The 25707-nt window shown below is 34.6% G+C and overlaps 1 protein-coding gene across 2 annotated transcripts; it reads left to right on the top strand.

Annotated features, from left to right (window-relative positions):
• Positions 1–256: 256 nt before the first annotated feature.
• Positions 257–25707, top strand: tapt1b (transmembrane anterior posterior transformation 1b). Of its 2 annotated transcripts, XM_051862881.1 has the most exons (15): positions 257–476; positions 6604–6734; positions 7705–7823; positions 8031–8063; positions 11745–11907; positions 11996–12131; positions 12515–12612; positions 12778–12847; positions 12942–13022; positions 13107–13216; positions 18912–18971; positions 20839–20907; positions 21206–21282; positions 22893–23059; positions 23159–25707. In XM_051862881.1, exons 1-15 carry the CDS (start codon positions 287–289, stop codon positions 23389–23391), a joined length of 1737 nt encoding a protein of 578 aa, XP_051718841.1. In that variant the 5' UTR covers positions 257–286; the 3' UTR covers positions 23392–25707. The 2 variants fall into 2 exon arrangements, with proteins under 2 accessions (XP_051718841.1, XP_051718940.1); XM_051862980.1 differs by lacking the exon at positions 8031–8063.

The raw sequence follows: 25707 nt of genomic DNA, 5'->3' as shown, positions 1-25707 counted from the left end.
AGTTAAAACAACTAAAAATCAAGATATAAGACAAGGAATAATCATTTTACAGGTATGCCAAGCTCTAAAATATTTTATTAGGAAGAAATTGTGAGTTTTTGTGAGTGGGAGGGTGGCCTTCGAATATAGTTGTGGACAATGGGGGCTCTGGGGTCAAAAAAGTTGAGAACCGCTGGTTTAGAGGGTTTGCTTGTACGTGTATGAAATTTTTCAGCTGCATTATGGGAATTGTAGTCATGTGAGGTGACGTATGCCGTGACGCCTGAATGTTGTGTCTGCGGTGAAGATGGCGGACTCAGTAGCGGCGGGGCTTGGGGACGAAAACGAGACTGAAAATGAGGATAAAGAGAAGGAGAAACGACTCTTCAGCGGCGTTAAAAAGACGGAGAAACAAGCCGCTGCGTCAGACGTTACAGAAACTCTGGGGTTTTACGAGAGGAAGGCGAAATGCAAAGAGAGAAAGAGCAATGTGTCAGGTAAGAGTGACAGACAGCGGCTCTGTGCGCTAAACACACATTGTTTTTAACCTAGTGAGCTGTCTACATAGACAGCATGTATCGGCATCATAAGCACGTCACGAACGTCTAGGTAAGTGATGTTAGATTTAAACGTTACAACGCGCCAAAATACTGTCTAGGTAAGAAGCTCACTGGTAACGTTAGGCAGTTTTTGAAAGAGCCACACACACAGCCACAATGCATTGCATCAATACTGTCTGAAGCATCATCGGTTACCAGAGTTTATTTACCTTTAACAAAACAGATAGTTCGGCATCTATCAATTTATTTAAGATGCCTTACATACCAGTGTGGCTCATGTGACACCTTCAGCCGCTTGCATAATGAGACTAACTTTAGAAGCACGAGGATCAAGACAGCTGATCAGGTCTGAAGATGTAAATAAAGACCCGATGTTGGTGTTGAGAATAAAGCTGGTGTGTTGTTATAGATCTGTTTACACGAGGTTGCTTAGGAACAGTAACTCTTATTATTAACATTAGGCCCATGTAATACAATAATTAGTGGTAACATGCACTATCAGAAATACCATATAACTTTGATTTACAATTTAGATTCATATTACATGAATATGCATGTACAAGGATCACTGATATGTTAATAGATTATTCATTGAAGTTATTATAAAGCAGGGTTTCTGCAGGGAATTTAAAAGTCCCACTTTTTATTAGGTGCCTTTAAAGGTGCAATGTGTAAAATTCAGGAGGATCTGTTGACAGAAATGCAATATAATATACATAACTATGTTTTCAGTGGTGTGTAAAGACCTTACATAATGAACCATTATGTTGTTATTACCTTAGAATGAGCCATTTCTATCTACATACACCGCGGGTCCCCCTTCCATGTCAAGTCGTCATTTTGAGCCGGCATGTTTCTACAGCAGCCCTAAATGGACAAACTGCTCTACAGAGCGCGTTTAGTCACTATGTTGTTCTTCTTTAGAGGCAGCTTGCATCGCCACTACATTGAATATGCACGAAGTAGTAGTAGTAGTAGTAGTTAGTAGAAACCTCATTACTTCACTGGCTAATGTATTCTCTGCTGTCTCAGACGATGACAACATCTTTGTGTTGTGTCGGCCAGACGGCCACCGTAGTGAGAAGTGAGCTCCGTTGTTTGCAGTTAGATGTCGCTAAAATTTACACATTGCATCTGTAAGTACTTATGTGAAAAGGTTGGGTACAGTGTTCATGTTGTATTGCAGAACACTTATGTTGCTATTGAGGTGGATACTGGTAAGGTTAGGGACAGGTTTGGCGGTATGGGTAGGTTTAAAGCTGGGTAATTTTTCACCCAAAAATTAAAATTCTGTCATTAATTGCTCACCTTCATGTTGTTCCAATCCGTAAGACCTTTGTTCATCTTCGGAACACAAATTAAGATATTTTTGATGAAATCCGAGAGCTTTCTGATCCCCCATAGAACGCAACGCAATTACCACTTTCAAGTCCCAGAAAGGTAGTAAAGACATCATTAAAATAGTCCATGTGACTACAGTGGTGTAGTCTTTCCTACCTTTCTGGACCTTGAAGGTGGTAATTGTGTTGCTGTCTGTGGGGGATCAGAAAGCTCTCGGATTTCATCAAAAATATCTTAATTTGTGTTCCGAAGATGAACAAAGGTCTTGCGGGTTTGGAATGAAATGAGGCTGAGTAATTAATGACAGAAATTTCATTTTTGGGTGAACTGACCCTTTAGGGTGTAAGGAAAGGGTCAAAAGTGTACAGAAATTAATTACTGATGTAATTACATGCAGGTGTTTTTAAAAAAAATAAATGCAATGTAAAAACATAATGTATGTATCACAATAAGTGCTTTGTATCAACTGATTAATTTAAATGTTACTACCTATTAGTATATAGACATAATATAAAATAGGTCCAAACTGTGATTTCCCTGCCTGGAAAATTCATGGAAATTATTAAGGAAATGAATTGCTTCATGTTCATAAAAACAGTCTTTATATAGTTATCAATAATGCTGGGATTTTAGTTGTGGGTGTTTGATTATGTGAGGTTACTTGATCAAGGATAATACTACTAGAATTGCAGAGGCTTTTCTTCAGACAAGACATTTAGGGTGTGTTCACACTTGGCAGGTTTGGTTTGATTAAAACGAACTATTATTTGATTAAGTGTGAACGCTGCCATCCGAACCCTCGTGCGCACCAAACAAGCGGTCCGCTTCTGAACGAACTCTGGTGTGATTTGAGAGAAATATAAACACAAGACGGACCAAAGACATCTAAACGAACCAAAAGCAGGACGTGATGTCACAAGATGCAACCCTAAAAAGGACAGAATGGTCAAGCATACCTGTTTTTTCTCGTCATAGTCACGATGTTGCCCATCACAGTTCGGTGCAGGCGTCAGAAACGTCATCTCCTTGCAGCAGATCTTTGTTTGTGTGCAACGTTGGAATTCCTGCCACTGTTTTGACTCCTTTACACATTTTATAAACTCTTCAGCAGTTTTCAGCTGGTCAAAATGCCATCATACATATGCACATACAGCAAGCGCATTTAGCTCGGCACACATCGTTGTTTTGGATTTTCTGTAAGTTCTGTCACAAAATAAGGTTTTTTTTTTTTTTTTTTTTTTTAATTTGTTTATTTATTGTATCTTTATGTTCAGTCTTAAAAATGACTAAATGCTGAGCTAAGCGAATGTGAATGCTAAGCGAACCAGGACTAAATGTATTATTTTCTTGTTTTGGTCCAGACCAAAAGAACCAAGAGAACAGAACTACAAGTGTGAACACACTGTTGCGAGTTGATGAAATGCTAATAATTAATTATTAAATATAAATCATAAAAATGTGATTTAAAATAATAATAATAATAATAAAAAAACATTATCAAAATAAAACACTTACTAAAAATATTTAATTTGTTTATCTGCATGTCATGTAACCAACATCAGACAGAAACTGAAGTTAATTTAATTTAACTTCAAGTAAATATTTTGCTGCAAAAGTTTGTGAATCCCTGATTTAGTACAGAACGCAGAAAGCCAAAGTTCATCCAAACAAACTCACCAACCTTTTAAATGGATGGAATATATGAAACTGAGGGCTTCTTTTCTGTGTTTTTCTTTTGCTGTGGTCTTCTTGTCAAAAGCTTTTAGAGGTTGTGTCATGAGCTCAGATAGCAAAATGGATGACAGGTGTTTATTGGATGATAAATTTATCATGTAACTTAGTTATAAGACACTTACACACAGAGGAGAAGCTGTTATCTCTCTGGCTCTCTCTCGCTCTTTCTCTCCACTCTGTTTGTTTTTTCATTCACTGTGTTCATCCTCAAGTTTATCCTTCTCTATTACTGTTAAAAATAGAAAGTACTGTGTGTGTTGGCCACAGAATGCATTTGCAATGTGTGTTTTTCAACTCAGGACAGTGTCTTGCCCTTATCACAACACGTTTGGCCTTAGGTCAACATAAACATGCACTAAAAACAGTCCAGGACTTTCTGTTCCACTTAAATAGAACTTTTATGTCACTGATCTGCTCTGCTGTAGATCAAGTGTGTGTTAACAGAGAACCATCATCACACCACAACTGTGTCAACAATGTTCCTAATCAAATCACAAAACCTGCTGTGATATGATAACATAATGCAAAGAAAAGTTGCTTATTGTAGCTTTGTTAGAAGATTGCTTAAATTTACTATTTAAGTCTGTGCAATGACCACAGTGTCCACTAGAGCTGCATGATTCTGAATAAATTCAGTCACTTTTTTTTTTGTTGTTGTTGAAAATAGAGATCATGATTCTCCCATTATTCTGAATAGACAGATAAACAAAATAATGTGTCATTTACTAAACATTCTGAATTCATTATTTAAAAAAAAAAAAAGGTTTGAATGAATGATTCAGTGACTCACTCATAAAGACTTCACTTGTTTCATTAATGGATGAATCAGCGTTTTTGAACAGATCTCTTGAATGAATTATTGAATGACAAATAAATTTTTAACACTCACTTGTTGCCACCTACTGGTGTAACAATGTCATTGATGTAATCTTTATTTGAAAAGTCAAGTTACTTTTAGTCTTGCGTAGCTAGATCTTCAGACTAACGGCAGAAGGTCTGGACTCTATTGCAGCTTTCATTGGCCAAGGACCGCCCAAGAGGACGTTTGACTGACATGTAATGCAACCAATCACAGTTCGTTTAGTTCCACGCCATATTTAGGGGCATGAAAATGTAAAGTCGATGTCCCTACAATAACAGACCGATGTGCATCTAATAAATTATTCATTCAAGAACGTTGTGGAGCCGCAAACTTCACATACTTTTGAAAATCCATCGTTTTGTTGATCCTGGTAAGCGCTCATTCTCACAGTTTTTAACACGACAGCGTTCTTCTTCCACGAGGGAGTTTGGCGTCACTATTAGTTTCCAGGCGGACTGTTAAAGAACACGACACACATCTCCAGGACATCCTGTAGAATTCAACCAACCAGATGACGACTTCGAAAATCCTGAAGTGTCTCCAGTTAAGTGTGCCATATGCATCAGACGTTTAGCCAGCGGTCCGTGGGTTTGATTTACTCTTGGAATTCAACGTCTTCAGTGGCGCAACAGTAGCGATTAAGGCTCGCAGACCTGGCTTTTACCAGACACGGGTTTGAAATGAAAATAATGTTCTAAAAGTTGAAATAAACTGAAAACGAGTGTTTAATAATATTAAGTGTTTATAGGGTAGGGTTAGTGTAAGGTGTAGGGAGGGTTTTTATTCTCCCAATAAGGCAGCATCCATTTAATAATTTTAATAAATATAATCATTTACACTCTGATAATGTGCATCCTGTTAATGAACAAAAATACTGAGGTGCAAATAGTATCTACCAATATGAAGTATAGGTAGCATCTAATTACTATTTACTCTTATTGCAAAGAAATTATACTTTTTACATAGTGTAAATAGAATCTATCGCTATTTTCACCTAGTGTAAATAGCATATCGCTAAGAAAATATGCTATTTTCACTTAGTGTAAATAGCATCTAATTGCTATTTATGCTCAGTGTAAATAGCATCTATTGCTATTTGCACTTAGTGCAAATAGCCGCTGCCTTTTTTAAATCTCTACCGTAGACATCAGTGTTTATATCCATACTATAAACTTTTTATCCTAGTACTTCTGTGATCATTTGAATTATTGTAACAGAAATAATGATACTGTGTGGTTGAAAAGACTGTTTGTGAAGCTGTTTCATACCTACTCATGACAACTGCTCTCTCTGGGTCAGTCAGATCTGAATGTTCGCTGTAATTGAACTTATCAAAGGTTTAATAGACATAGATGAATTGTAGTCATTTCGGTATAAGATCACTTGGGTATTTGAATCGAGATCGCAATCTTTTAACAATTTAATCGTGGAGCTGTAGTGTCCACATATGGAAAGTCTACGATCTAAATTCTAATTTTAAACTTTAACAAAGTTTAAGAGTTTTAAAAAATGTAAAATAAAGAATCATGCGCAAAAACATATGCACTGCATAATACTCGAAGGGCTGAGTTTTCTTTTTTTTCCATCCAACTTCTTGTTTTTTTTTTGTTTTGACCTTTCAGCATCGTTACAGATGGTTAAAGACAATTGTCATTAAAACACTGAATTATTTTGCTGTTATAATACAAACAACATCAGTACTAAATAAATAGGCCTACAATTTTTTCAACAGACAACGTTTTAAAATAGAGCAAAATATAAAATAAATGATGACTAAATGATAATTTAATAATTCATTTTAATTAGTAAATTATCTAACTATCTAAAATCTTATATTGGAAAACTAAATTCTAAAATCTACAATAATTTTTCATGACAGCATTTTCACAAGTGGACTTTTTTGTAATGGTACATATTTGAGAGAGATGGAGAGAGGTTTATGCTGGTGCACTTGTTTATTCATCCTCCTTTCACACACAGGAACGTTTTGAGCTTCCATCCTTTGCACTTTTCTGTGTGTACTCTGCAGTATAGTGCTAAATAATGAGTAAAATGGTTTCATTGTGCTGGATGCTGTGACTACACATTCATGTGTGTGTTTATTTGTATGTCTGTGTCTGTGTGCAGATCTCTCTCTGGTGAGGTTTATTAGTGCTGAGTTGACTAGAGGATATTTTCTAGAACACAATGAGGCCAAATACACCGAGCGGAGAGAGCGGGTCTACACCTGCCTGCGGATTCCAAAAGAACTGGAGAAGGTACCAAACACACCTGCACAAAATTACACAATCCATACACAAATTATTTTATTAAATAATTAATGCACTCATCTCTTCAGTACAGTATAGTACATTGTTTTATTTATCTGCCACCAAACAGAATTACAACAATAATGATATATTATAATGATATAATATTATTAATGTTAGAATATTTTCCGGACACTCCCCTCACTGGAAAAACAGATGTATCCCAAACTCATTCCATTGTTGTTGTGTCAGGGTTACTAATGAACAGAATAATATTTTGATAGTTTCATAGTGTTTACATTTACGTTTTTTTATGAGTGAAAATCAATATATGGCTTAACTTAAAAAATAAAAATGTAAACAATTAAAATGTAAAATGTCATCTTATTTATAAAGTTTATTTATAAACATAATTTAGTATTATATTTATTAAAACATAATAATGTATTCTTTTTATTCATTTTATAAATAAATTGTATTATAAAGATAATAATGTTTTATAATTTGTACATTAATATTGTTAAAATGTATCAATAACAGATGCTACATTTTAACATTTTTAATGTATAAATTATAAAAATAAATATTTTAACACTATTCAAGACATTATTTTTAATATTGAAGGAACGGATTAGTCATGTGACACACTTGTCATGTCACATTTTTGTCAAACCTGACATGCTGCATCTAAATGCAATATGTTTGATAGGATGAGGACAAGATTTTCTGTAAATAATGATATAAATTTCAATCTGTTCTTTACACAGAGCTACTCAAATAGCTACAAGAAAACTTGGAATATAGTGCACAAGTTTTATCTAGTATTTTATGAAACATTTTGGTGCTTTTTTTGTCATTTAGGTGTTTGACAGACTTAGCCTTTAAAGTAAGTTATATCACAACTTGGACTATCACTGATTTCTCTCTCTCTCTCTCTCTCTCTCTCTCTCTCTCTCTCTCTCTCTCTCTCTCTTTGTAGCTGATGATCTTCGGGTTTTTCCTGTGTCTGGATGTGTTTCTGTACGTGTTCACTCTGCTGCCCCTCAGAGTGCTGCTGGCCCTGATCAGACTGCTGACACTGCCCTGCTGCGGCCTCAGGTAATACACACACACTGTACTCAGGATATGCACAGAGGAATGTTCCCAAAAGTAGGACTTTAATACGATTCTGATAAACCAACAGGTTGAAACATCTGAGCTGTGCTCTTCTTTCACAGTGTTATTACACACACAAACACACTTAAACCCAAAATTATTGTGTATATGGGTGTAGCTGCTGTTCACTGTATATTCTTCTGCCTGCAGAACTAGTATATGCCCCTACTGCAAAAAGAGCAGGTATGCAGAAAAATGACTGCAGCTGCTTTAAGCACACACACCCATGCTGGTATGATTGCAGCGGCTGTGTTCGAATACACATTCATACACACACTTTCTTTCTCACACAGGCTTTCGTTGCCATAGCTGTCTAATTTTGCACTGTTGTGCTTTGATTTCACCCTAGACTACTAAAATCATCTGGGATCATTCCCAGAATTATTTTCCTCTTTCAGTGTTTAGGGTGTACTTGCATGATCAGTCACAAGATGGCAGTGTGGTCACAGTAAACAAGTAAAGCTCTGATAAAGGAGAAACAAATGATTAATGTTATATGTCATTATTAGGATTGTAAAATGCATCTGATAATGGAAATTCAGTAAGTTGCATTCAGTGCATGCATTACAATACAATTAATTTCTAATTTTAAAATTATTAATAATTAATTTTAAAATATATTTGGCAGAAACCAATTATGTGTAAAGGAATGCAGATTCTATTTACAGTACATGTAAATAGTTGTAAATACTAATAATGTGCATTATGTCCTGTAACAAACTTTTATAATGGTATATCAATATGTATTGTTGTTAAAAGGTTTGAGGTTTTTGGGATTTTTTTTTTAATGACTCTTATGCTCACCAGCGATGCATTTATTTGATCATAAATATAGTAAGTACTGTGAAATATTATTACAATTTCAAATAACAGTTTTCTTTTTTTAATGTATTTTAAAATGTAATTTATTCCTGTGATGGCAAAGCTGTATTTTCAGCAGCCATTACTTCAGTCTTCAGTGTCACATGTTCCTTCAGAAATCTTGCTGATTTGGTGCTCAAGAAATTTTCTTATTATTATCAGTGTTGTGTTGATTAATATTTTTGTGGAAACCGTGACAATAGAAAGTTCAAAAGAACAGCATTTAAACCAGAAATCTTTTGTAACAGTTTTAATTCCTTTACTGTCATCAGTTTAAAGTGTCCTGGCTGAATAAAAGTATTGATTTCTTGAAAAAAAAAAAAAAAAAAAAAAAATTCTTACTGATCCCAAACTTTTGAACGATCATCTATATACTATTATAATGGTGTAATAGTAACATAGTATTTGCATTTTTTAAGAGCTCAGGTCATTTACACAAAAAAATACCAAAGCACATGCTGTACCTGCCAGGTACTTTGACATAATCAAATTTGTATTTTTGCTAGTTATTGACAAATAACAAATAGCTGCTCTATGTGCCAGTGCAGGTGCCATTTACATCTGTAGCAAATAGTCACTTAAAATACAATTATTGAGCCTGTGAATGTAAAACTTGCTATATTGTTCTTGTCAGTAATCCACTACAGTGGATTCCCGTTTCCTACCATTAGTCTCTCTAATTACATTTATGATTTAAGCATATTTCTATAAATAATTATGAGTCATACTGAACAATCAATCATAAATTGTGACTAGTTTCATATTTAAAGGGATAGTTCACCCAAAAATGAAAATTCTTTCATCATTTACTCACCCTCAAGTTGTTCCAAACCTGTATGATTTTTTTTTTTTTTTTTTTTTTCAGCCGAACACAAAAGAAGATATTTTGAAGAATATGGGTAACCAAACAGTTGATGGGCCACATTGACTTCCATAGCATGGGAAAAAAAATACTATGGAAGTCCAAACTGTTTGGTTACCAACATTCTTCAAAATATCTTCTTTTGTGAAGAAAGAAATTCATACAGGTTTGGAACAACTTGACGGTGGGTAAATAATGACAGAATTTTCATATTTGGGTGAACTATCCCTTTAATGATGCATCAGATCATTTAGTAAAACTCATAATAGAATTGTTGTTAGAGCAAATATTTACATTTAGTCTTTGTAAGTATTTAAATTATAGTTACATTAGCAGTTTAAAGTGAAAATTAATAAATTAACTTATTTAATGAAAAAAATACTAAATTTTTTAATGCTATGTTTTAGAATAATGCCCCTATTATGCCTTTTTTTAAGGTTCCTAATATTGTTTTGAGTCTCCTACAACAGGTTTACATGCATGCAAGGTCAAAAAACACTTTCGTTTTCTCATAATATACATTTATTTTCACCTCAGTTCTGAATGTTTTGTAAACGATTCGTTAGAAGTAGTTCAATGTATCAGTATCTCTAAACCCCTTCTTTCCGTGAGCCTGCACTGCTCTGATTGGTCAGATGGCCCAATCCTTTGTGATTGGTCTACTGTGCGCACCGCGCGCCCATTGCTATAACTGAATGACAGCTATCAATTCGCAAGACATTGTTTACAATGTATGGACAGAAAAGATAGCATCGATTTTACCGTATCAATTCGAGCCCGAGTCCGACGATGAAACGTCTGAAGTAGTTGATCAACCAGAAACTGATTCACAATCACAACTGGAGTAGGACGTTTCTATATGGTAAGTGTTACATTAGTTTGTTATTTATAAGCAGCGTCACTGTTATACTTTATGTAGGTGCACCAGTGGGAACTGTATCAGAATGCCAAGCGAAGCTGAAAACCTCTAACATAAGATAAACATTTAGGCCAGATGTGTACAGACTTTTTCGTCATAACTATTAACAAAGAAAAATGGCTATATCATTGTTTGACATTACAATGTTTAGAGAGAGAATACTTCAACTAGTTAGCGTGGACTAGCATCTTAACATCCTATTACAATACAGATAGAGCTCCACACTGCTGTAATAATAAAAATGCAGAGGATAAAAGCAGTTTGTTTTACAGTTATGTAAGGGAACCGGGCCCACAGTTATTTTGTAAACTCCCGAGTTAGCCGAGCACAAACGTGAATAGCTGATAATGCATTACACTTTGTAAACAATCCTTGATCATTACTCCAAGTAATAAGACAGACAAGCTGCATTAATCAAAACATTTTTAGACAATATTGGACCCACATCTGAATAACAGAACTACAGAAACGTGAGTTAGCTGGTTAGCAGGAGACATACAGACTAGGGTGTACGTTACACAACATGACATACAAAACTACGAATTTTTAACGATCGCTAGAAAATATAAACATCAATTATTAATCATACTTACAGGTTAAGATTCAGAGGAGCAAGCTGGTCCAAATAAACTGGTCATTGATCCATATTTTAAAACCAAGCATTTTGTGAATCCTGCGATAAACTCCGAGAAGCAGTCGTCAGTAAAATGACGGGAACACAACAAAAGATTGTACTGCTGTGGTATTGTTGAAAAAATTAATTTTCCCTGGCGTCTGCACGCACAAGAAGTGGGCGGGCAATATGTTAATGTTTCGTTGTGAAGTCACAACGAAACGGCTTGGGATTCGTTTTACAAACGACTCGTTTAATTGATTCAGAGTCGACTCTTGCTTTTGAGAGACAATAAAAAATCCATAATAGGGGCTCTTTAATAAATGTTTTATAACAGCTTTATTTGATTTGTTTGGGTACATTTACACTGCTGATCTTCCACAAGTCATGTGTTGTGAAATCTTTAGCATGATGCATGAACCACTGAGAGTGTGACTCATGATCACTAACCCAGTGGCTGTGTGTGGAAGATCTTACCAACAGAAGAACTAATCAGCTACTTTTCCATTTCGTAATTCCAGATGTCTATGGAACCAATTTAACCAGAAAATGTTTTGTTTTGTGTATGCGTGTGTGTGTGTGTGTGTGTGTGTGTGTGTGTGTGTGCAGTGGATCTCGTATCTTGCAGCCCGCTCAGGTGTGTGATGTTCTGAAGGGTTTTATCATGGTTCTGTGTTATTTCATGATGCATTATGTGGATTATTCCATGATGTACCACCTGATCCGGGGTCAGTCTGTCATAAAACTCTACATCATCTACAACATGCTGGAGGTACAGTATCACAACACTCACATTTGTTTATTATATGTCTATTATATTAACGGTAGGTGAATGGACACACTCTGTGTTTCTCCTCTAGGTGGCAGATCGCTTGTTTTCATCTTTCGGTCAGGATATTTTGGATGCTTTGTACTGGACTGCCACTGAACCAAAAGAGAGAAAGAGAGCTCATATAGGAGTCATCCCACATTTCTTCATGGCAGTTCTCTACGTCTGTATCCTTCACACCAGCTTTGTTTCAAATGCTGCATAGTCATATTTGGATATAAGTAAGGATAATTTAATATAGATTTAAATAATTAAATATTCAAACTAAGAATTTAAATGATTAATACTGATTTTAATAATAACTTATTTTTATTTTTTCTACTATTTAATATATAGTGTAATCATAAAAATGAATAGTAAAAATTCATACAAAGATACGGAACTAAATACAACTACAGTTTCAAGTTCTTTTCGAAATATATTTAACTAAACTGAAACTGCTCAGTTGTATTTATTAATTTTTTATCATTTAATTTAAATCAAGTTTTGTGTCATAGTTGGCATATTGCAATCCGTCATAAGTTGTAACTTTCCTTAATTAATAATGCAGTTCTACATGCCATTCTGATTATGGTTCAGGCCACCACACTGAACGTGGCTTTCAATTCGCACAACAAGTCACTGCTCACCATCATGATGTCTAATAATGTGAGTACATGCACAGCTAGCATGCCAGTTACAATGCATGTTTTTTTTGTTTTGTTTTATTAAATACACTACAGATAACTCTGTATTTTACATTATACAGCAGCACATACTTTCACACCTTCTTTTGTAGTGTTTATATTAATGTATGTGTTTTCCTTTGTGTAGTTTGTTGAGATCAAAGGAAGTGTATTCAAGAAGTTTGAGAAAAACAACCTTTTCCAGATGTCCAATAGTGGTAAGTCCATGTAAATTTACTAAATGAAAAGATGTCTTCTCAAACTGTCATTGATGAATTGTCTCAGTGTTCCTTTCTGTCTTTCTCTTTTCAGACATTAAAGAAAGATTTACAAACTACACACTCTTACTAATCGTCTGTCTCAGAAATATGGAGCAGTTCTCCTGGAATCCAGGTATCCAGTTAACAACTGACTCATCTCAGAGTTTGTGCATACGCAACATTGATGTCTGTATTAATCATTGATCATTGCTCATAGATCACCTATGGGTGTTGTTTCCTGATGTTTGTATGGTAATCGCCTCGGAGATTGCAGTGGACGTTGTCAAACATGCATTCATCACCAAGTTTAACGACATCACAGCAGATGTGAGTTCAAATTATTGTTGCACTGTATACCAGCCTCAAAATACTGGCAGCGCCAAAGCATTCTTTAAACGGTAATCATAAAATATATAACATAAAATATAAAAACAAAAAGAAAATCCTGCACACTATCAATACTTGCAAAAAGTATCAAAAGTATATATTAGCAACGTTTCGGTCTCATGACCTTCATCAGGCATATACAAACATACTGTTCAAGCTCAATCACATTTAAAATGATATCATAACCAATCACTGCGAAGATCCATCAATTACCAGTCACACTCAATGACTGAATACATCAACTCCACATCATCATATACAAAAGTTACATCAACAATTGTACATTTTATATATATATATATATATAATATATATATATATATAAAACAAAAAAACTATAGCATCACATTAAATAATGCTTCATCATTCATGCCCATATGTGATAAAGTCTGAAGGATAAAAATCCAAAGCAACTCACGTCTCTGTAAGAGCGATTCAAGTGGGATGGTAATTGTTAATTAATGTTAGATATATTACAAATATAAATATAAAAACATATATTATTAAAATATGATGATGTGCTTGTTATCTTTGCAAAAGATAAAAGGTTAATTTGGCATTAATATAATGTATATTTTTAATATTTTTACCAAAATATAATAATAATGATGATGTAATTGTGTTGTATTAAATACAAATAAATAATATGTAAATAGTAATCAGTGGTGGCTGGTGCTAAAAAAAATTGGGGGATGCAAATAAACTGAATCACTGTTAATGCAGGACTGAATATAATTGTTAAATAACCATTTAAACTCAAATTCACTGATTCGTGGTACCTTATTTCATGCTTTAACAGTTGAATTTTCAACTTCCATTTTTAGCTAAGCAGTAATGATACATAATCACTTAAAGGAACACTCCACTTTTTTTGAAAATAGGCTCATTTTCCAACTCCCCTAGAGTTAAACAGTTGAGTTTTACCTTTTTCGAATCCATTCAGCCGATCTCCGGGTCTGGCGGTACCACTTTTAGCATAGCTTAGCATAGTTCATTGAATCTGATTAGACCGTTAGCATCTCGCTCAAAAATGACCAAAGAGTTTCGATATTTTTCCTATTTAAAACTTAACTCTTCTGTAGTTACATCGTGTACTAAGACTGACGGAAAATGAAAAGTTGCGATTTTCTAGGCCGATATGGCTAGGAACTGTATTCTCATTCCGGCGTAATAATCAAGGAACTTTGCTGCCGTACCATGGGTGCAGCAGGCGCAATGATATTACGCAGCGTCTCTCACAAATGTCTCCATGGTTGCAAGGCACGCTCCCTGTGCAAGCAGGGGGTCACAGCCGCTGCGTAATATCATTGCGCCTGCTGCACCCATGGTACGGCAGCAAAGTTCCTTGATTATTACACCAGAATGAGAATATAGTTCCTAGCCATATCGGCCTAGAAAATCGCAACTTTTCATTTTAAAAATGTCTTAGTACATGATGTAACTACAGAAGAGTTAAGTTTTAAATAGGAAAAATATCAAACTCTTTGGTCATTTTTGAGCGAGATGCTAATGGTCTAATCAGATTCAATGAACTATGCTAAGCTATGCTAAAAGTGGTTCCGCCAGACCCGGAGATCAGCTGAATGGACTCGAAAAAGGTAAAACTCAACTGTTTAACTCTAGGGGAGTTGGAAAATGAGCCTATTTTCAAAAAAAGTGGAGTGTTCCTTTAAATCAGGGGTGGGGAACGTTGATCCTGGAGGGCCATTGTCCTGCAGAGTTTAGCTCCAATCCTAATTAAACACACCTGAAGCTAATCAAGGTCTTCAGGATTAATAAAGTTACAGGCAGGTGAGTGTTTTTTTTCAGGGTTGGAGCTAAACTCTGCAGGACAATGGCCCTCCAGGATCAACGTTCCCCACCCTTGACTTAATGTGGATGTATTATCAGTAATAAATCATTAAAAAATTTGTAATCATTCAAAAAAATAAAAACATTACCAGCCATATCAATATGATTCAGAGATAAAGGCCATAATACTAACATTGTCCACTAGAGGGGCACAGGATTGCAAATCCTTTAAGATTTCAGACTGTGAAAATTATTCAATAAATTGACTTGTAGTAAAAAAAATTGCATATAAATTCATTATGGTTTCATAAAGTTTATTAAAGCCCAATATAATAAGTTTGCAAACACTGTGATCTCCAAAATACTTTTTTTATCTTAATTTTAATGATATTGACAACATATTTGTCAAGTTAACAGATAAACAGATATGACTGAATGTATGTCCAATTGAAGAAGAGACTCTATATTATTTGTCTATTTTAATATTGTAAATGTAATAATACTTCCATATTGAGACACTTAAAAACTCATATTTTATTTGAAAAGAGACCTGTCCTTTGTATAACTATATCATCTACACAAGCCTTTGTGCTTGGACCCCAATGATTGCCTCAAGTTAAACTGCATCAATATTGATTCACTATAATCAGAAGTGGGAGGGTCTGGACAATCTGAAACAAGCCAATTAGAGCTCAGCCTCAAGTCACATGTGTTTCAAAAGTTTACAGACCTACATAGACACCCATTTGTCTGGTGCTCCGCACACACAAAATTAACGAAATACAATCTTGATTTTTATTTTTTATTTATTTATTTTTTTAAATAGGTGCTAACATGACTACCAGTTGAATAGTAATGACTAAATAATATTATTTCGTAATTATTTTGCAATATATATTTATTTTTAACATGTTGAAGTAGTCACCTTCTCTTCATTGGATCACCTAAAAATTAACTACAATAACTTGAAAAGTAGGGCTCAGAGTAAAAGGAAGGGTTTTTTTTTTATGTGACCTAATGCTACTGAAATGACAATACACATATACATCTAACTTTTATCTAGAATAAACTAAAGAAAAACAGAACGTGAGAACTGTGACATGACCTAATTCAATAAAAGGGCTCCCCCATGCACAGATTCTAGACTGTTCTTTCTTGTCTAAAAAACAAAAACCTCTGTCTCAGTCAAGAGGAAGCCTTTACAAAGAGATACAGATTTCCTTTGGGGGTGTGTCTGAAAATCAGCACCGCTCTCAGTGTCTTGGGTAACCCTGACAGATCTACTGACCCAAATCTATCAGCACACACAGAGCCAGAAGTGGGCTGCTACTGTTACTCATCAAATGAAAGATCAGTGACACTACATAACTAAACTGTCCCTAAACAAGTGTTTGAAAGAGGAAAAATATATTGAACAGATGAGGAAAATAGGGGTTAAGCAGGCAAAATACACTGTGGATGAGGGGGTAGAGCGATATGTAATGACAGAAAGAGGAGTGTAGTTACTGGCAGGGATTAGAGACAGATCTGCTTAGTTTAGGCAGGAAGATTAGTGTCACAGCACACACATGCACACTTTTCTATCCCCCCCAAAGGTGATAATTTCCAACAGTTTTACCGTATATTCAATATACATTTTATGTATTTTTTTTATTAAATGGCTCAAATGGATTTTTTTTTTTAATCATTTTTTTAAAAGCATTTCAGCAAAACTCTAATTGTTACAAATTACACTTCCATTCAAAAGTTTAGTGTCAATAAAAGTTTTTTGAGAAGTTAATACTTTTATTCAGCAAGTGTGCATTAAATTGATCGAGTCTCATTTACAATGTTACAAAAGTTTTCTTTTTTTATATAAATGCTATTCTTTCTATTCGAAAATGTATCACTATTTCCACAAAAATACTGAGCAGCACAACTGTTTTCAACATTTTTGATAATGAGAAATGCACCAGATCAGCATATTAGAATGAAAATTCAGCTTTGTTGTCGTAGAAATTAATAACATTTTAAAACTTATACAAATAGAAAACAGTTCACTTCACAATATTTCATTAAATGAACACAAGGAAGAATGATATTTATTCATTTTCATTTGCATGCACCATTGTAAAAATGAAAACAAAAATTTTTTTAGCAATGACGCAAACAAATAATAGAATCATGGTTATAATTTGACCCACTGAAATGGGCAATTGATTTGAATTGATTGACAAAAATGGTAACACTTTAACTAATGTTTAACTAATAAACCATATTGTAATGTATTAACTAACATGAACTAACCATGAGCAATACATTTGTTATTACATTTATTTACTAATTATTTTAAATTGTATTTTTTTATAATATTACTGTTTTTATTGTATTTTTGATCATTTAAATTATTTTATTGAAGAAGGCTGATTGCCGAAACATTTGATCTTGATCTATATGTGCTTTGTTGCATAATAAAAAACGAATAATTCATTAAGAAGACACAAGCGAGTGCGGATCTTTCGGTCTTCATGTTTTCCCCACTATATTTGTCACTGGTTGGTTGGAAAGAGGAGAGGGTTGAGCCAGGGATTTACTTGCAAGCTTTGTTTATTAAACAAAACAAAGGCTAAGGCACTCAGGAGCATTAACAGTAATGCAAATCAAACTATACAACCAAACAGGGAAATATGTAGATACAGACTGAATGAGGGAGAAAACAAGGAAAAGGTGGTACTAATCAATTAATAAATGAGAAACTATGGCAACTAAGGAAACCGAGACTAAACAGGGAATGAAACTGAACTCGCCTAACCAAAACCACGCACACACTGACAATATTTCATTAAATGAACACAAGGAAGAATGATATTTATTCATTTTCATTTGCATGCACCATTGTAAAAATGAAAACAATTTTTTTAGCAATGACGCAAACAAATAATAAAATCATGGTTATAATTTGACTCACTGAAATGGGCAATTGATTTGAATTGATTGACAAAAATGGTAACACTTTACAATAAGGTTTATTAGTTAAACATTAGTCAATGTATTAACTAACATGAACTAACCATGAGCAATACATTTGTTACTGTATTTACTAATCTTCATTAACGTTAGTTAATGAAAATACAGTTGTTCATTGTTCATGTTAGTTCACAGCGCATTAAATCTTGTTAACAAGATTTTAATAATGTATTAGTAAAATCTTGTTAACTAATGAACCTTATTGTAATGTGTTATCACAAAAATGAATAAAACTTACCAAACATTTTTGCTACTAAAGATTAAATAATAGACTATTAAAAGTCATGAGACAAGAAAGGATTGTAAATCTATTTAGAATGTGGTTATGTTAAGCTGCTCGACCCCCTGACAGTAATTAACCTTGTCAGTAGTGGATCATTCAAACATTCACACGAGAAGCCTTAGTGCTCAATTCTGATTTATTGCTTAGATTTAGAATTTAGGCTTTTATTCACATATAAACATTGATCAGCAAACATAAACAGAAGCTAAACCATACTTGCTTGACGCGTGAGAACAAACCTCGTTGGTTCTTGCGGAAGCTCAGGTGTGCTGTGTAACACACGAGAATGAACCTCATTGGTTCCTGAATGTCAAGCAAGCTTGCTTGAGCTTCCGTTTACCATATCTGATGTTTGCGTTGATTGTTTATCTAACATTGGTGAACTGACTTTTTAAAAAATTATTCAAAAGTCTCTTGAACTCCTGAGTTATTTGATGGAATCATTCTAATCTACCTTATACTGAATCTTTTTAGTTTACTGATTTAATATTTGACTTAGTTACTGAATCGCAAGTCATAATTACTTTTGTCATAATTACGCTTGTGTCTGTGCAGGTCTACAGTGAATACAGAGCGAGCTTGGCCTTTGATCTGGTCAGCAGCAGACAGAAAAATGTAAGTGCATGTGCATTTATCATATAAGAGACACTTTTAAGCAAGACTGAAATCTTCCAAATGTTTAGCTAAGTGTACAGTGCTCAGCGTAAATGAGTACACCCCCTTTGAAAAGTAACATTTTAAACAATATCTCAATGAACACAAAAACAATTTCCAAAATGTTGACAAGACTAAGTTTTATATAATATCTGTTTAACTTATAACATGAAAGTAAGGTTAATAATATAACTTAGAGAACAAAATTTTCAGTTTTACTCAAATTAGGGTGATGCAAAAATGAGTACACCCCACAACAAAAACTACTACATCTATTTATTTTTATAGCCTCCATGATTTTTAATGACAGCACCAAGTCTTCTAGGAATGGAATGAACAAGTTGGCGACATTTTGCTACATCTATCTTTTACATTCTTCAAGAATGACCTCTTTTAGAGACTGGATGCTGGATGGAGAGTGATGCTCAACTTGTCTCTTCAGAATTCCCCATAGGTGTTCGATTGGGTTCAGATCAGGAGCCACTGAATCACTTTCACCCTGTTCTTCTTCAGAAATCCAAAAGTGGCCTTAGATGTGTGTTTAGGATCATTGTCATGTTGGAAAAGTGCATGACGACCAAGGGCACGGAGTGATAGTAGCATCTTCTTTCTGTATAGAGCAGTACATCTGTGAATTCATGATGCCATAAATGAAATGCAGCTCCCCGACACCAGCAGCACTCATGCAGCCCCACATAAGGACACTGCCACCACAATGTTTCACTGTAGGCACCATGCATTTTTCTTTGTATTCCTCACCTTTGTGACGCCATACAGTTTTAAAACCATCAGTTCCAAAAACATTTATCTTGGTCTCATCACTCCAGAGTATAGAGTCCCAGTAGTCTTCATCTTTGTCAGCATGGGCCCTGGCAAACTCTAGGTGGTCTTTTTTGTGCCTGGGCTTTAGGAGAGGCTTCTTTTGTGGACGGCACCCATGCATGCTATTCCTTTGCAGTGTACGCCGTATTGTGTCATTGTGTCATGGGAAAGCCAAACCCCAGTTTGGCTTTCTGCTTCTTTAGATAACTGCAGTGAACTTGCATGCCGATTTTCTTCAACCCTTCTCATCAGAAGATGCTCCTGTCGAGGTGTTAACTTCCGTGGAGGACCTGGACGTCATTGTGAGATGGTTGCAGTTCCATCTTTTTTAAATTTTTGTACCACTTTTGCTACAGTATTCTGACTGATAAGTAAAGCTTTGCTGATCTTCTTGTAGCCTTCACCTTTCTGGTGTAAAAAAATGATTTTCTTTCTCAGGTCTTGTGACATTTCTCTTCCATGTGGTGCCATTGCTGACAGCATGAAATGGGAAGGGGTTTTAACACCCTTTTATAGTCAACTGTCTGCTGGATACCTGTGTAATGAATAATTAGACTCACCTGTGGTTGAATTCTTGTTAAATTAGACATTTGTAGACTAAAATGTATCTTTGCTCCAGAGACTTTCAGTGGGGTGTACTCATTTTTGCATCACTCTAATTTGAGTAAAATTGAAAATTTTAAAGTTATATTATTAACCTTTCTTTCATGTTATAAGTTAAACAGATGTTATATAAAACTTAGTCTTGTCAACATTTTGGAAATTGTTTTTGTGTTCATTGAGATATTGTTTAAAATGTTACTTTTCAAAGGGGGTGTACTCATTTACACTGAGCACTGTATGTCAATATGTCGAATTATGTATCAAAGATGATTGATTATTTTACTTGAAAGACATGACTTCATTTTTTCAGTGGCTTGTCTCCTTCTGTTCATGGTTCTGATCACACTGAAGAGCATTTCGTCCAGCTTTGTTAATCAGATACTGATATATGTGTGTTTTCCAGGCATACACAGACTACAGTGACAGTGTGTCCAGGAGGATGGGCTTCATTCCTCTTCCTCTTGCTCTACTGGTAACCTGCCTCTTCCTTATTTCATCACAATCACAATACCAAATCTATCACACAGTACAATGTAAAAGCAAGAACATAAATACTTACAATATTTGCATTCATTTAAAATTTGTATTTTGTTGCTTAGCTCTTGCCGTGTTGTGTTGTTTTAACACAAACTTAACCCATTTAAAGTGACTCTTGTAGACTGCACTGCATTTACTTACAAAGCTGTATTTTTCAATACTTTTACAGTGAAGGTACTGTGATGTGTAGTAACGGTTATTACAGTTATACTCATGTAGTATGTGATTGACAGTTGATCCGGGTGGTGACCAGTTCTGTGAAGATCCAGGGCTCTCTGTCCATTGTATGTGTCGTGCTCTTCTACCTGGGGTATGAGTTCACACTATTTGTAACCGTTCAAAAGTAGTTTTTTATTAAATAACATTTTAATAAATAGATGCATGTAATATTGTTTTAACAATTTCTAAACGTATTCATTTTAATTTGGGATTAATATGTTTTTCTTTAAAGAAATTAATACTTTTATTCAGCAGGGATACATTAAATTGATTAAAAATGACACTAAAGACATTTATAGTGTTACAAAAGATTTCTATTTCAAATAAATACAATTCTTCAAACGTTCTGTTCCTCAAAGGAAACACTGTATTTCCACGCTTCATTAAGTAGCACAACCATTTCCAACTGTAATAATAATAATAAGAAATGTTTCTTGAGCACCAAATCAGCATATTAAAAAGATTTCTGAAGTATAATGTGACACTGGAGACTGGAGAAATGCCTACTGTAAATTCAGATTTTCCATCACAGGATAAAATTACATAATATATTAAAATAGAAAACAATTATTTTAATTCTTTAAAAAGAATTTTAAAATTCTTTTAAACTATAATAATGTTTGTTAACACTTTATTTTACATTGTCCTTGTTACACGTTACATGTAGTTACAGTTGTAATAACTATAAATTATGCATAATTACATGCAACTAACCCTAAACCAAACTCTGGTACATTATTATTACTCAGTACTTAAATGTATAATTACACTGTAACAAGATCACCTTTAAAGGGTTAGTTCACCCAAAAATGAAATTTTTGTCATTAATTACTCCTCTTCATTTTGTCCCAAACCCGTAATCGTAATTCATCTTTGGAACATAAATTAAGATATTTTTGATGAAATCCGAGGGTATCTGATCCTCACATGCATGCGTCGTGCTGCTCACGTGTTCAGCTTCGGCCAATGCTGAGTTGACGTTTGGACGTAAACAAGTTAGCCTGCACTGAATTCACTACGTATGACAAATTGTTGAATAAAGTCGTTATTTTTGTTTCTTTTTTGCGCACAAACAGTATTCTCATTGCTTCATAACATTAAGGTTGAACCACTGTAGTCATATTGACTATTTTAACCATGTTTTCAACTAACTTTCTGGACTTCAAAACGTCCAGTTGCTGCTTATGTATGGATCAGATACCCTCGGATTTCATCAAAAATATCTTAATTTGTGTTCCGAAAATTAACGAAGGTTTTACGGGTTTGGAACAACAAGAGGTTGAGTACTTAATGACAGAAATTTCACTTTTGGGTGAACTAACCCTTTAAATAAAGTTTAACCACAATATTACTGTATTTTTGATCAAATAAATGCTGGGTCACACTTTAGTTTAGGATCCAATTCTCACTATTAACTAATTATTAACTATGTCTTTTGCCTCAATAAACTCCTAATTACTGCTTATTAATAGTTAAGTAAGGTATAATAGTAAGGTAAAGTAATTAAAAGTAAAGTAAAGTAATTAATAGTAAGTTTAGGTAGGATTTAAGTAGGATAAGGGATACCAAATGCAGCCTTGGTGAACGTAAGGATTTTTTTTTTTTTCTCCAAAAATTGTTCTGATCGATCGCAAACCTTTGAACAGTAATGTATATAATCCATATATTGCACTGAGTCTGTGTTTCTGTGCGTTTATTCAGTATGATCACCCTGAAGGTGCTGAATAGTATTGTGCTGTTGGGGAAATCCTGTATGTATGTGAAAGAGGCAAATATGGAGGAGAAGCTGTTTCAAAATCCCCCCTCTGCAGCTCCCAGCAGAGTGTCCAGCAGAGCAAACCGTACCAAACACACACGAGAACCACCAGGTAGCACAAGAAACCCTAAAAACAGAGAGAAAATAGTTTTTAAAAGTCTTATAAAGGTTTTGTTCTCACTGACTAATTGTGTCCACACTCCCTCTGAAGGTGAGCCAGCGGAGGAGGGCATGTCTGCTTCAGTCACCACTCAACCCACCCAAAGGGATGAATGCCCCGCCCCTCAGCTCCCCACCAGCGAATCAGATCAGTTCCTTACTACACCAGATGAATCAGAAGATAAAAGCCTTATTCAGGACGATACTGAACTTAAACACAGGGCGCCCAAAAAAGACTTGCTGGAGATTGACCGTTTTACTATCTGCGGTAACCGTATCGACTGACATTAACACGCACCCTTAAGTTTTATGCCAGGTATGCACTGAAATGCCCGACCTCTCTGCCAGCTTGATTCGTTTGACGTTTGAACTTGAGCTCGTTGGAATGGGACAGCGAGAAACTGCAGGATATTTATTAATAAGCGATGCACCTAATTTATTTAAGACTTAAACACACTCATACACAGACAATCATATCAACACACACACATAGTTTTACCCATTTGGAATCCACCCATTGAAGTTTCAAAGCTTTCAAGAGGTTCAAGATCACCAGCGGAGGTTACCTTTGGACGGCGGGGGAGATCTTGGTTCAATGGTCACTGTGCTCTCCTTTCATGGGGGTATCGACTGAAGAAAAAGTGGGGATGGATTATATTCTAAATTTACAGATTCACGTGTCTGCAGTGCTCCAAAACAAATGACAAAACTGGGTTTAAAAATTCTTGTTTAATTCTCTTCTTTATTAATAATTTCTGAATTTGGAAGTGTCCCCTCAAATCTACAATCCTTACTTTCAATTTAAAGACTTTTAATTTGGCAAATCACAATGTTCGTTGGCAGTCAGTACCGGAGTGTAGTCTTGTAATTACAGATGTGTTATGCGGATTTTCTTTGTGTCTTTGAGTGAAAGCAGGCAGCAGGCTAAAACACCTTATCAGATTTTTATTTATTTATATTTTTAAGACCGTTCTTTCTTTGAGTTTGAATACAGGGTTTCCAACAAAAAAAAAAATAAAAAAATTGTTTGAGGTAATGACCTTTTAAAGGGCCATCATGAGTATGCGATACTGTGCTAAAACGCATGCTTTTGATATGCCGATTGATTTACACCATAGAATAAGAGTTTTATAAGTCTGCATCTGAATGAAAGGATCATAGATTAATGCAAGATAGTCGCATGGAAACATAAAACTGAATAAAGTCCAGTAGAATAATGTGATTCGCCAGCTAAAATGAAGGAATTAAATATTTTCCATTTAGTGCATCTTATTGTACCAAGAGTAGCAGATCTAATGAACAATCATACATTGGTGCTGATGTTGGGAACAGATGCTAAATAGTCAATTAACAACATTCCAAAAGTAAGAGTCTTGACCAAAGCAAAGTTATATCTTGAGAGTATTTAAAAAAGAAAGGCCTCTGCTGACCCCCAATGAACAGTTTTTACAGCTATGAGCATCAGAAGCCAGTAATGTAAGCGAAAAACAATGAGTCAAAGTTTCATAATAATCAGCTTCTAAACCAGTGTCGAGTGCCCGTAATCAGTAATAATGCATGTATAGTGCTTAAAGAACTTATTGGAGTACATTTTCGTCATAGAGAATAATGTTTTATACATTTACTTTGCATAACAGACCACACTGTCTTAAACTATATTTTTTGTGAACCACTAATGTCATATCTTTTTGTAGTATTGGAGGTCAGAATTTAAGTTGTTTTTTTTTTTTGTTTTTTTTCTCAGTAATGACATGTTTTGTATTTCCATTTTGTTTTTTGTTTTTTTGTTTGTTTTTTTTGACTAAATTAGGAATTTGTATTACTTGTATTACAAATGTGTGGCTATAATTGCTTTGCTTTGTAATATCTTGGTGGAATTCAGACTGACAATTTACACTCAAGTCAGCATGTCGGCAGTCATCATATAAGGCTGTCATATTATGTAAGGTGCTGTTTCATTTAGCTATCATCTAGGAACTGCATTAAGTTGAAAATATCAAATATGCCAAGGAATCGTTTACCCTCAGTTATCAAACTAATGCAAACACTTCAAAACATTGACTTAAACTGCCAAAATGATATCAAAGAGCATTTTTCATTGTTTTTACATTTGAAAGACTGATGTTAGAAATACTTTTGCTTATTTTTGAAAGAGAGACCACTATAAGCAATGTTTGGTTTTGTTGTGCTTTTCAACGTAATTGCCTGTATATTTCCATGGGTTAAATCACCTTTTGACTTTTGAAATAAGGTTGAAGTTTGACTGGATCAGGTCTCAAAAGGATGGTTTTGCTTGACTGAACCTTTGTAATACATACTCGTATCCATTTATTTGGAAATAACTGAAAAAGACAACAGGAATTACTTTTCAAACTGCTGGACTTCACTACTGTTTTCTCTCACTGGTCAATATCAGCTTGTTGTTTTCGGTGTGTTTATGTACCCATATTGGCTTCAACATTTAAGGTTCTTACAAACTTGTGTTTCCTGTAGAAACTGAAGAGGAATGACGATGTCAAATCTCCTTGTATGGATGTTTCAGAGACGGAATTGGGGAGAGGAATCAGGGCGTTGTGTTAATTAAAGTTTTGTTGTTTTCTA

The sequence above is a fragment of the Ctenopharyngodon idella genome, chromosome 1 (assembly GCF_019924925.1).
Source record: "Ctenopharyngodon idella isolate HZGC_01 chromosome 1, HZGC01, whole genome shotgun sequence".
In the NCBI taxonomy this organism is placed as follows: Eukaryota; Metazoa; Chordata; class Actinopteri; order Cypriniformes; family Xenocyprididae; genus Ctenopharyngodon; species Ctenopharyngodon idella.
Note: the sequence above shows the minus strand (reverse complement) of the source record. Positions and strands in the feature narration are given on the sequence as shown.

Bases quoted from the DNA above. Each gene is read 5' to 3' on its own strand.
- tapt1b (XM_051862881.1), top strand. From the start codon at position 287: ATGGCGGACTCAGTAGCGGCGGGGCTTGGGGACGAAAACGAGACTGAA. The intron at 11,908-11,995 runs GTACAGTATCAC...TTTCTCCTCTAG, and splicing joins TCATCTACAACATGCTGGAG to GTGGCAGATCGCTTGTTTTC. The intron at 12,613-12,777 runs GTGAGTACATGC...TCCTTTGTGTAG, and splicing joins CCATCATGATGTCTAATAAT to TTTGTTGAGATCAAAGGAAG.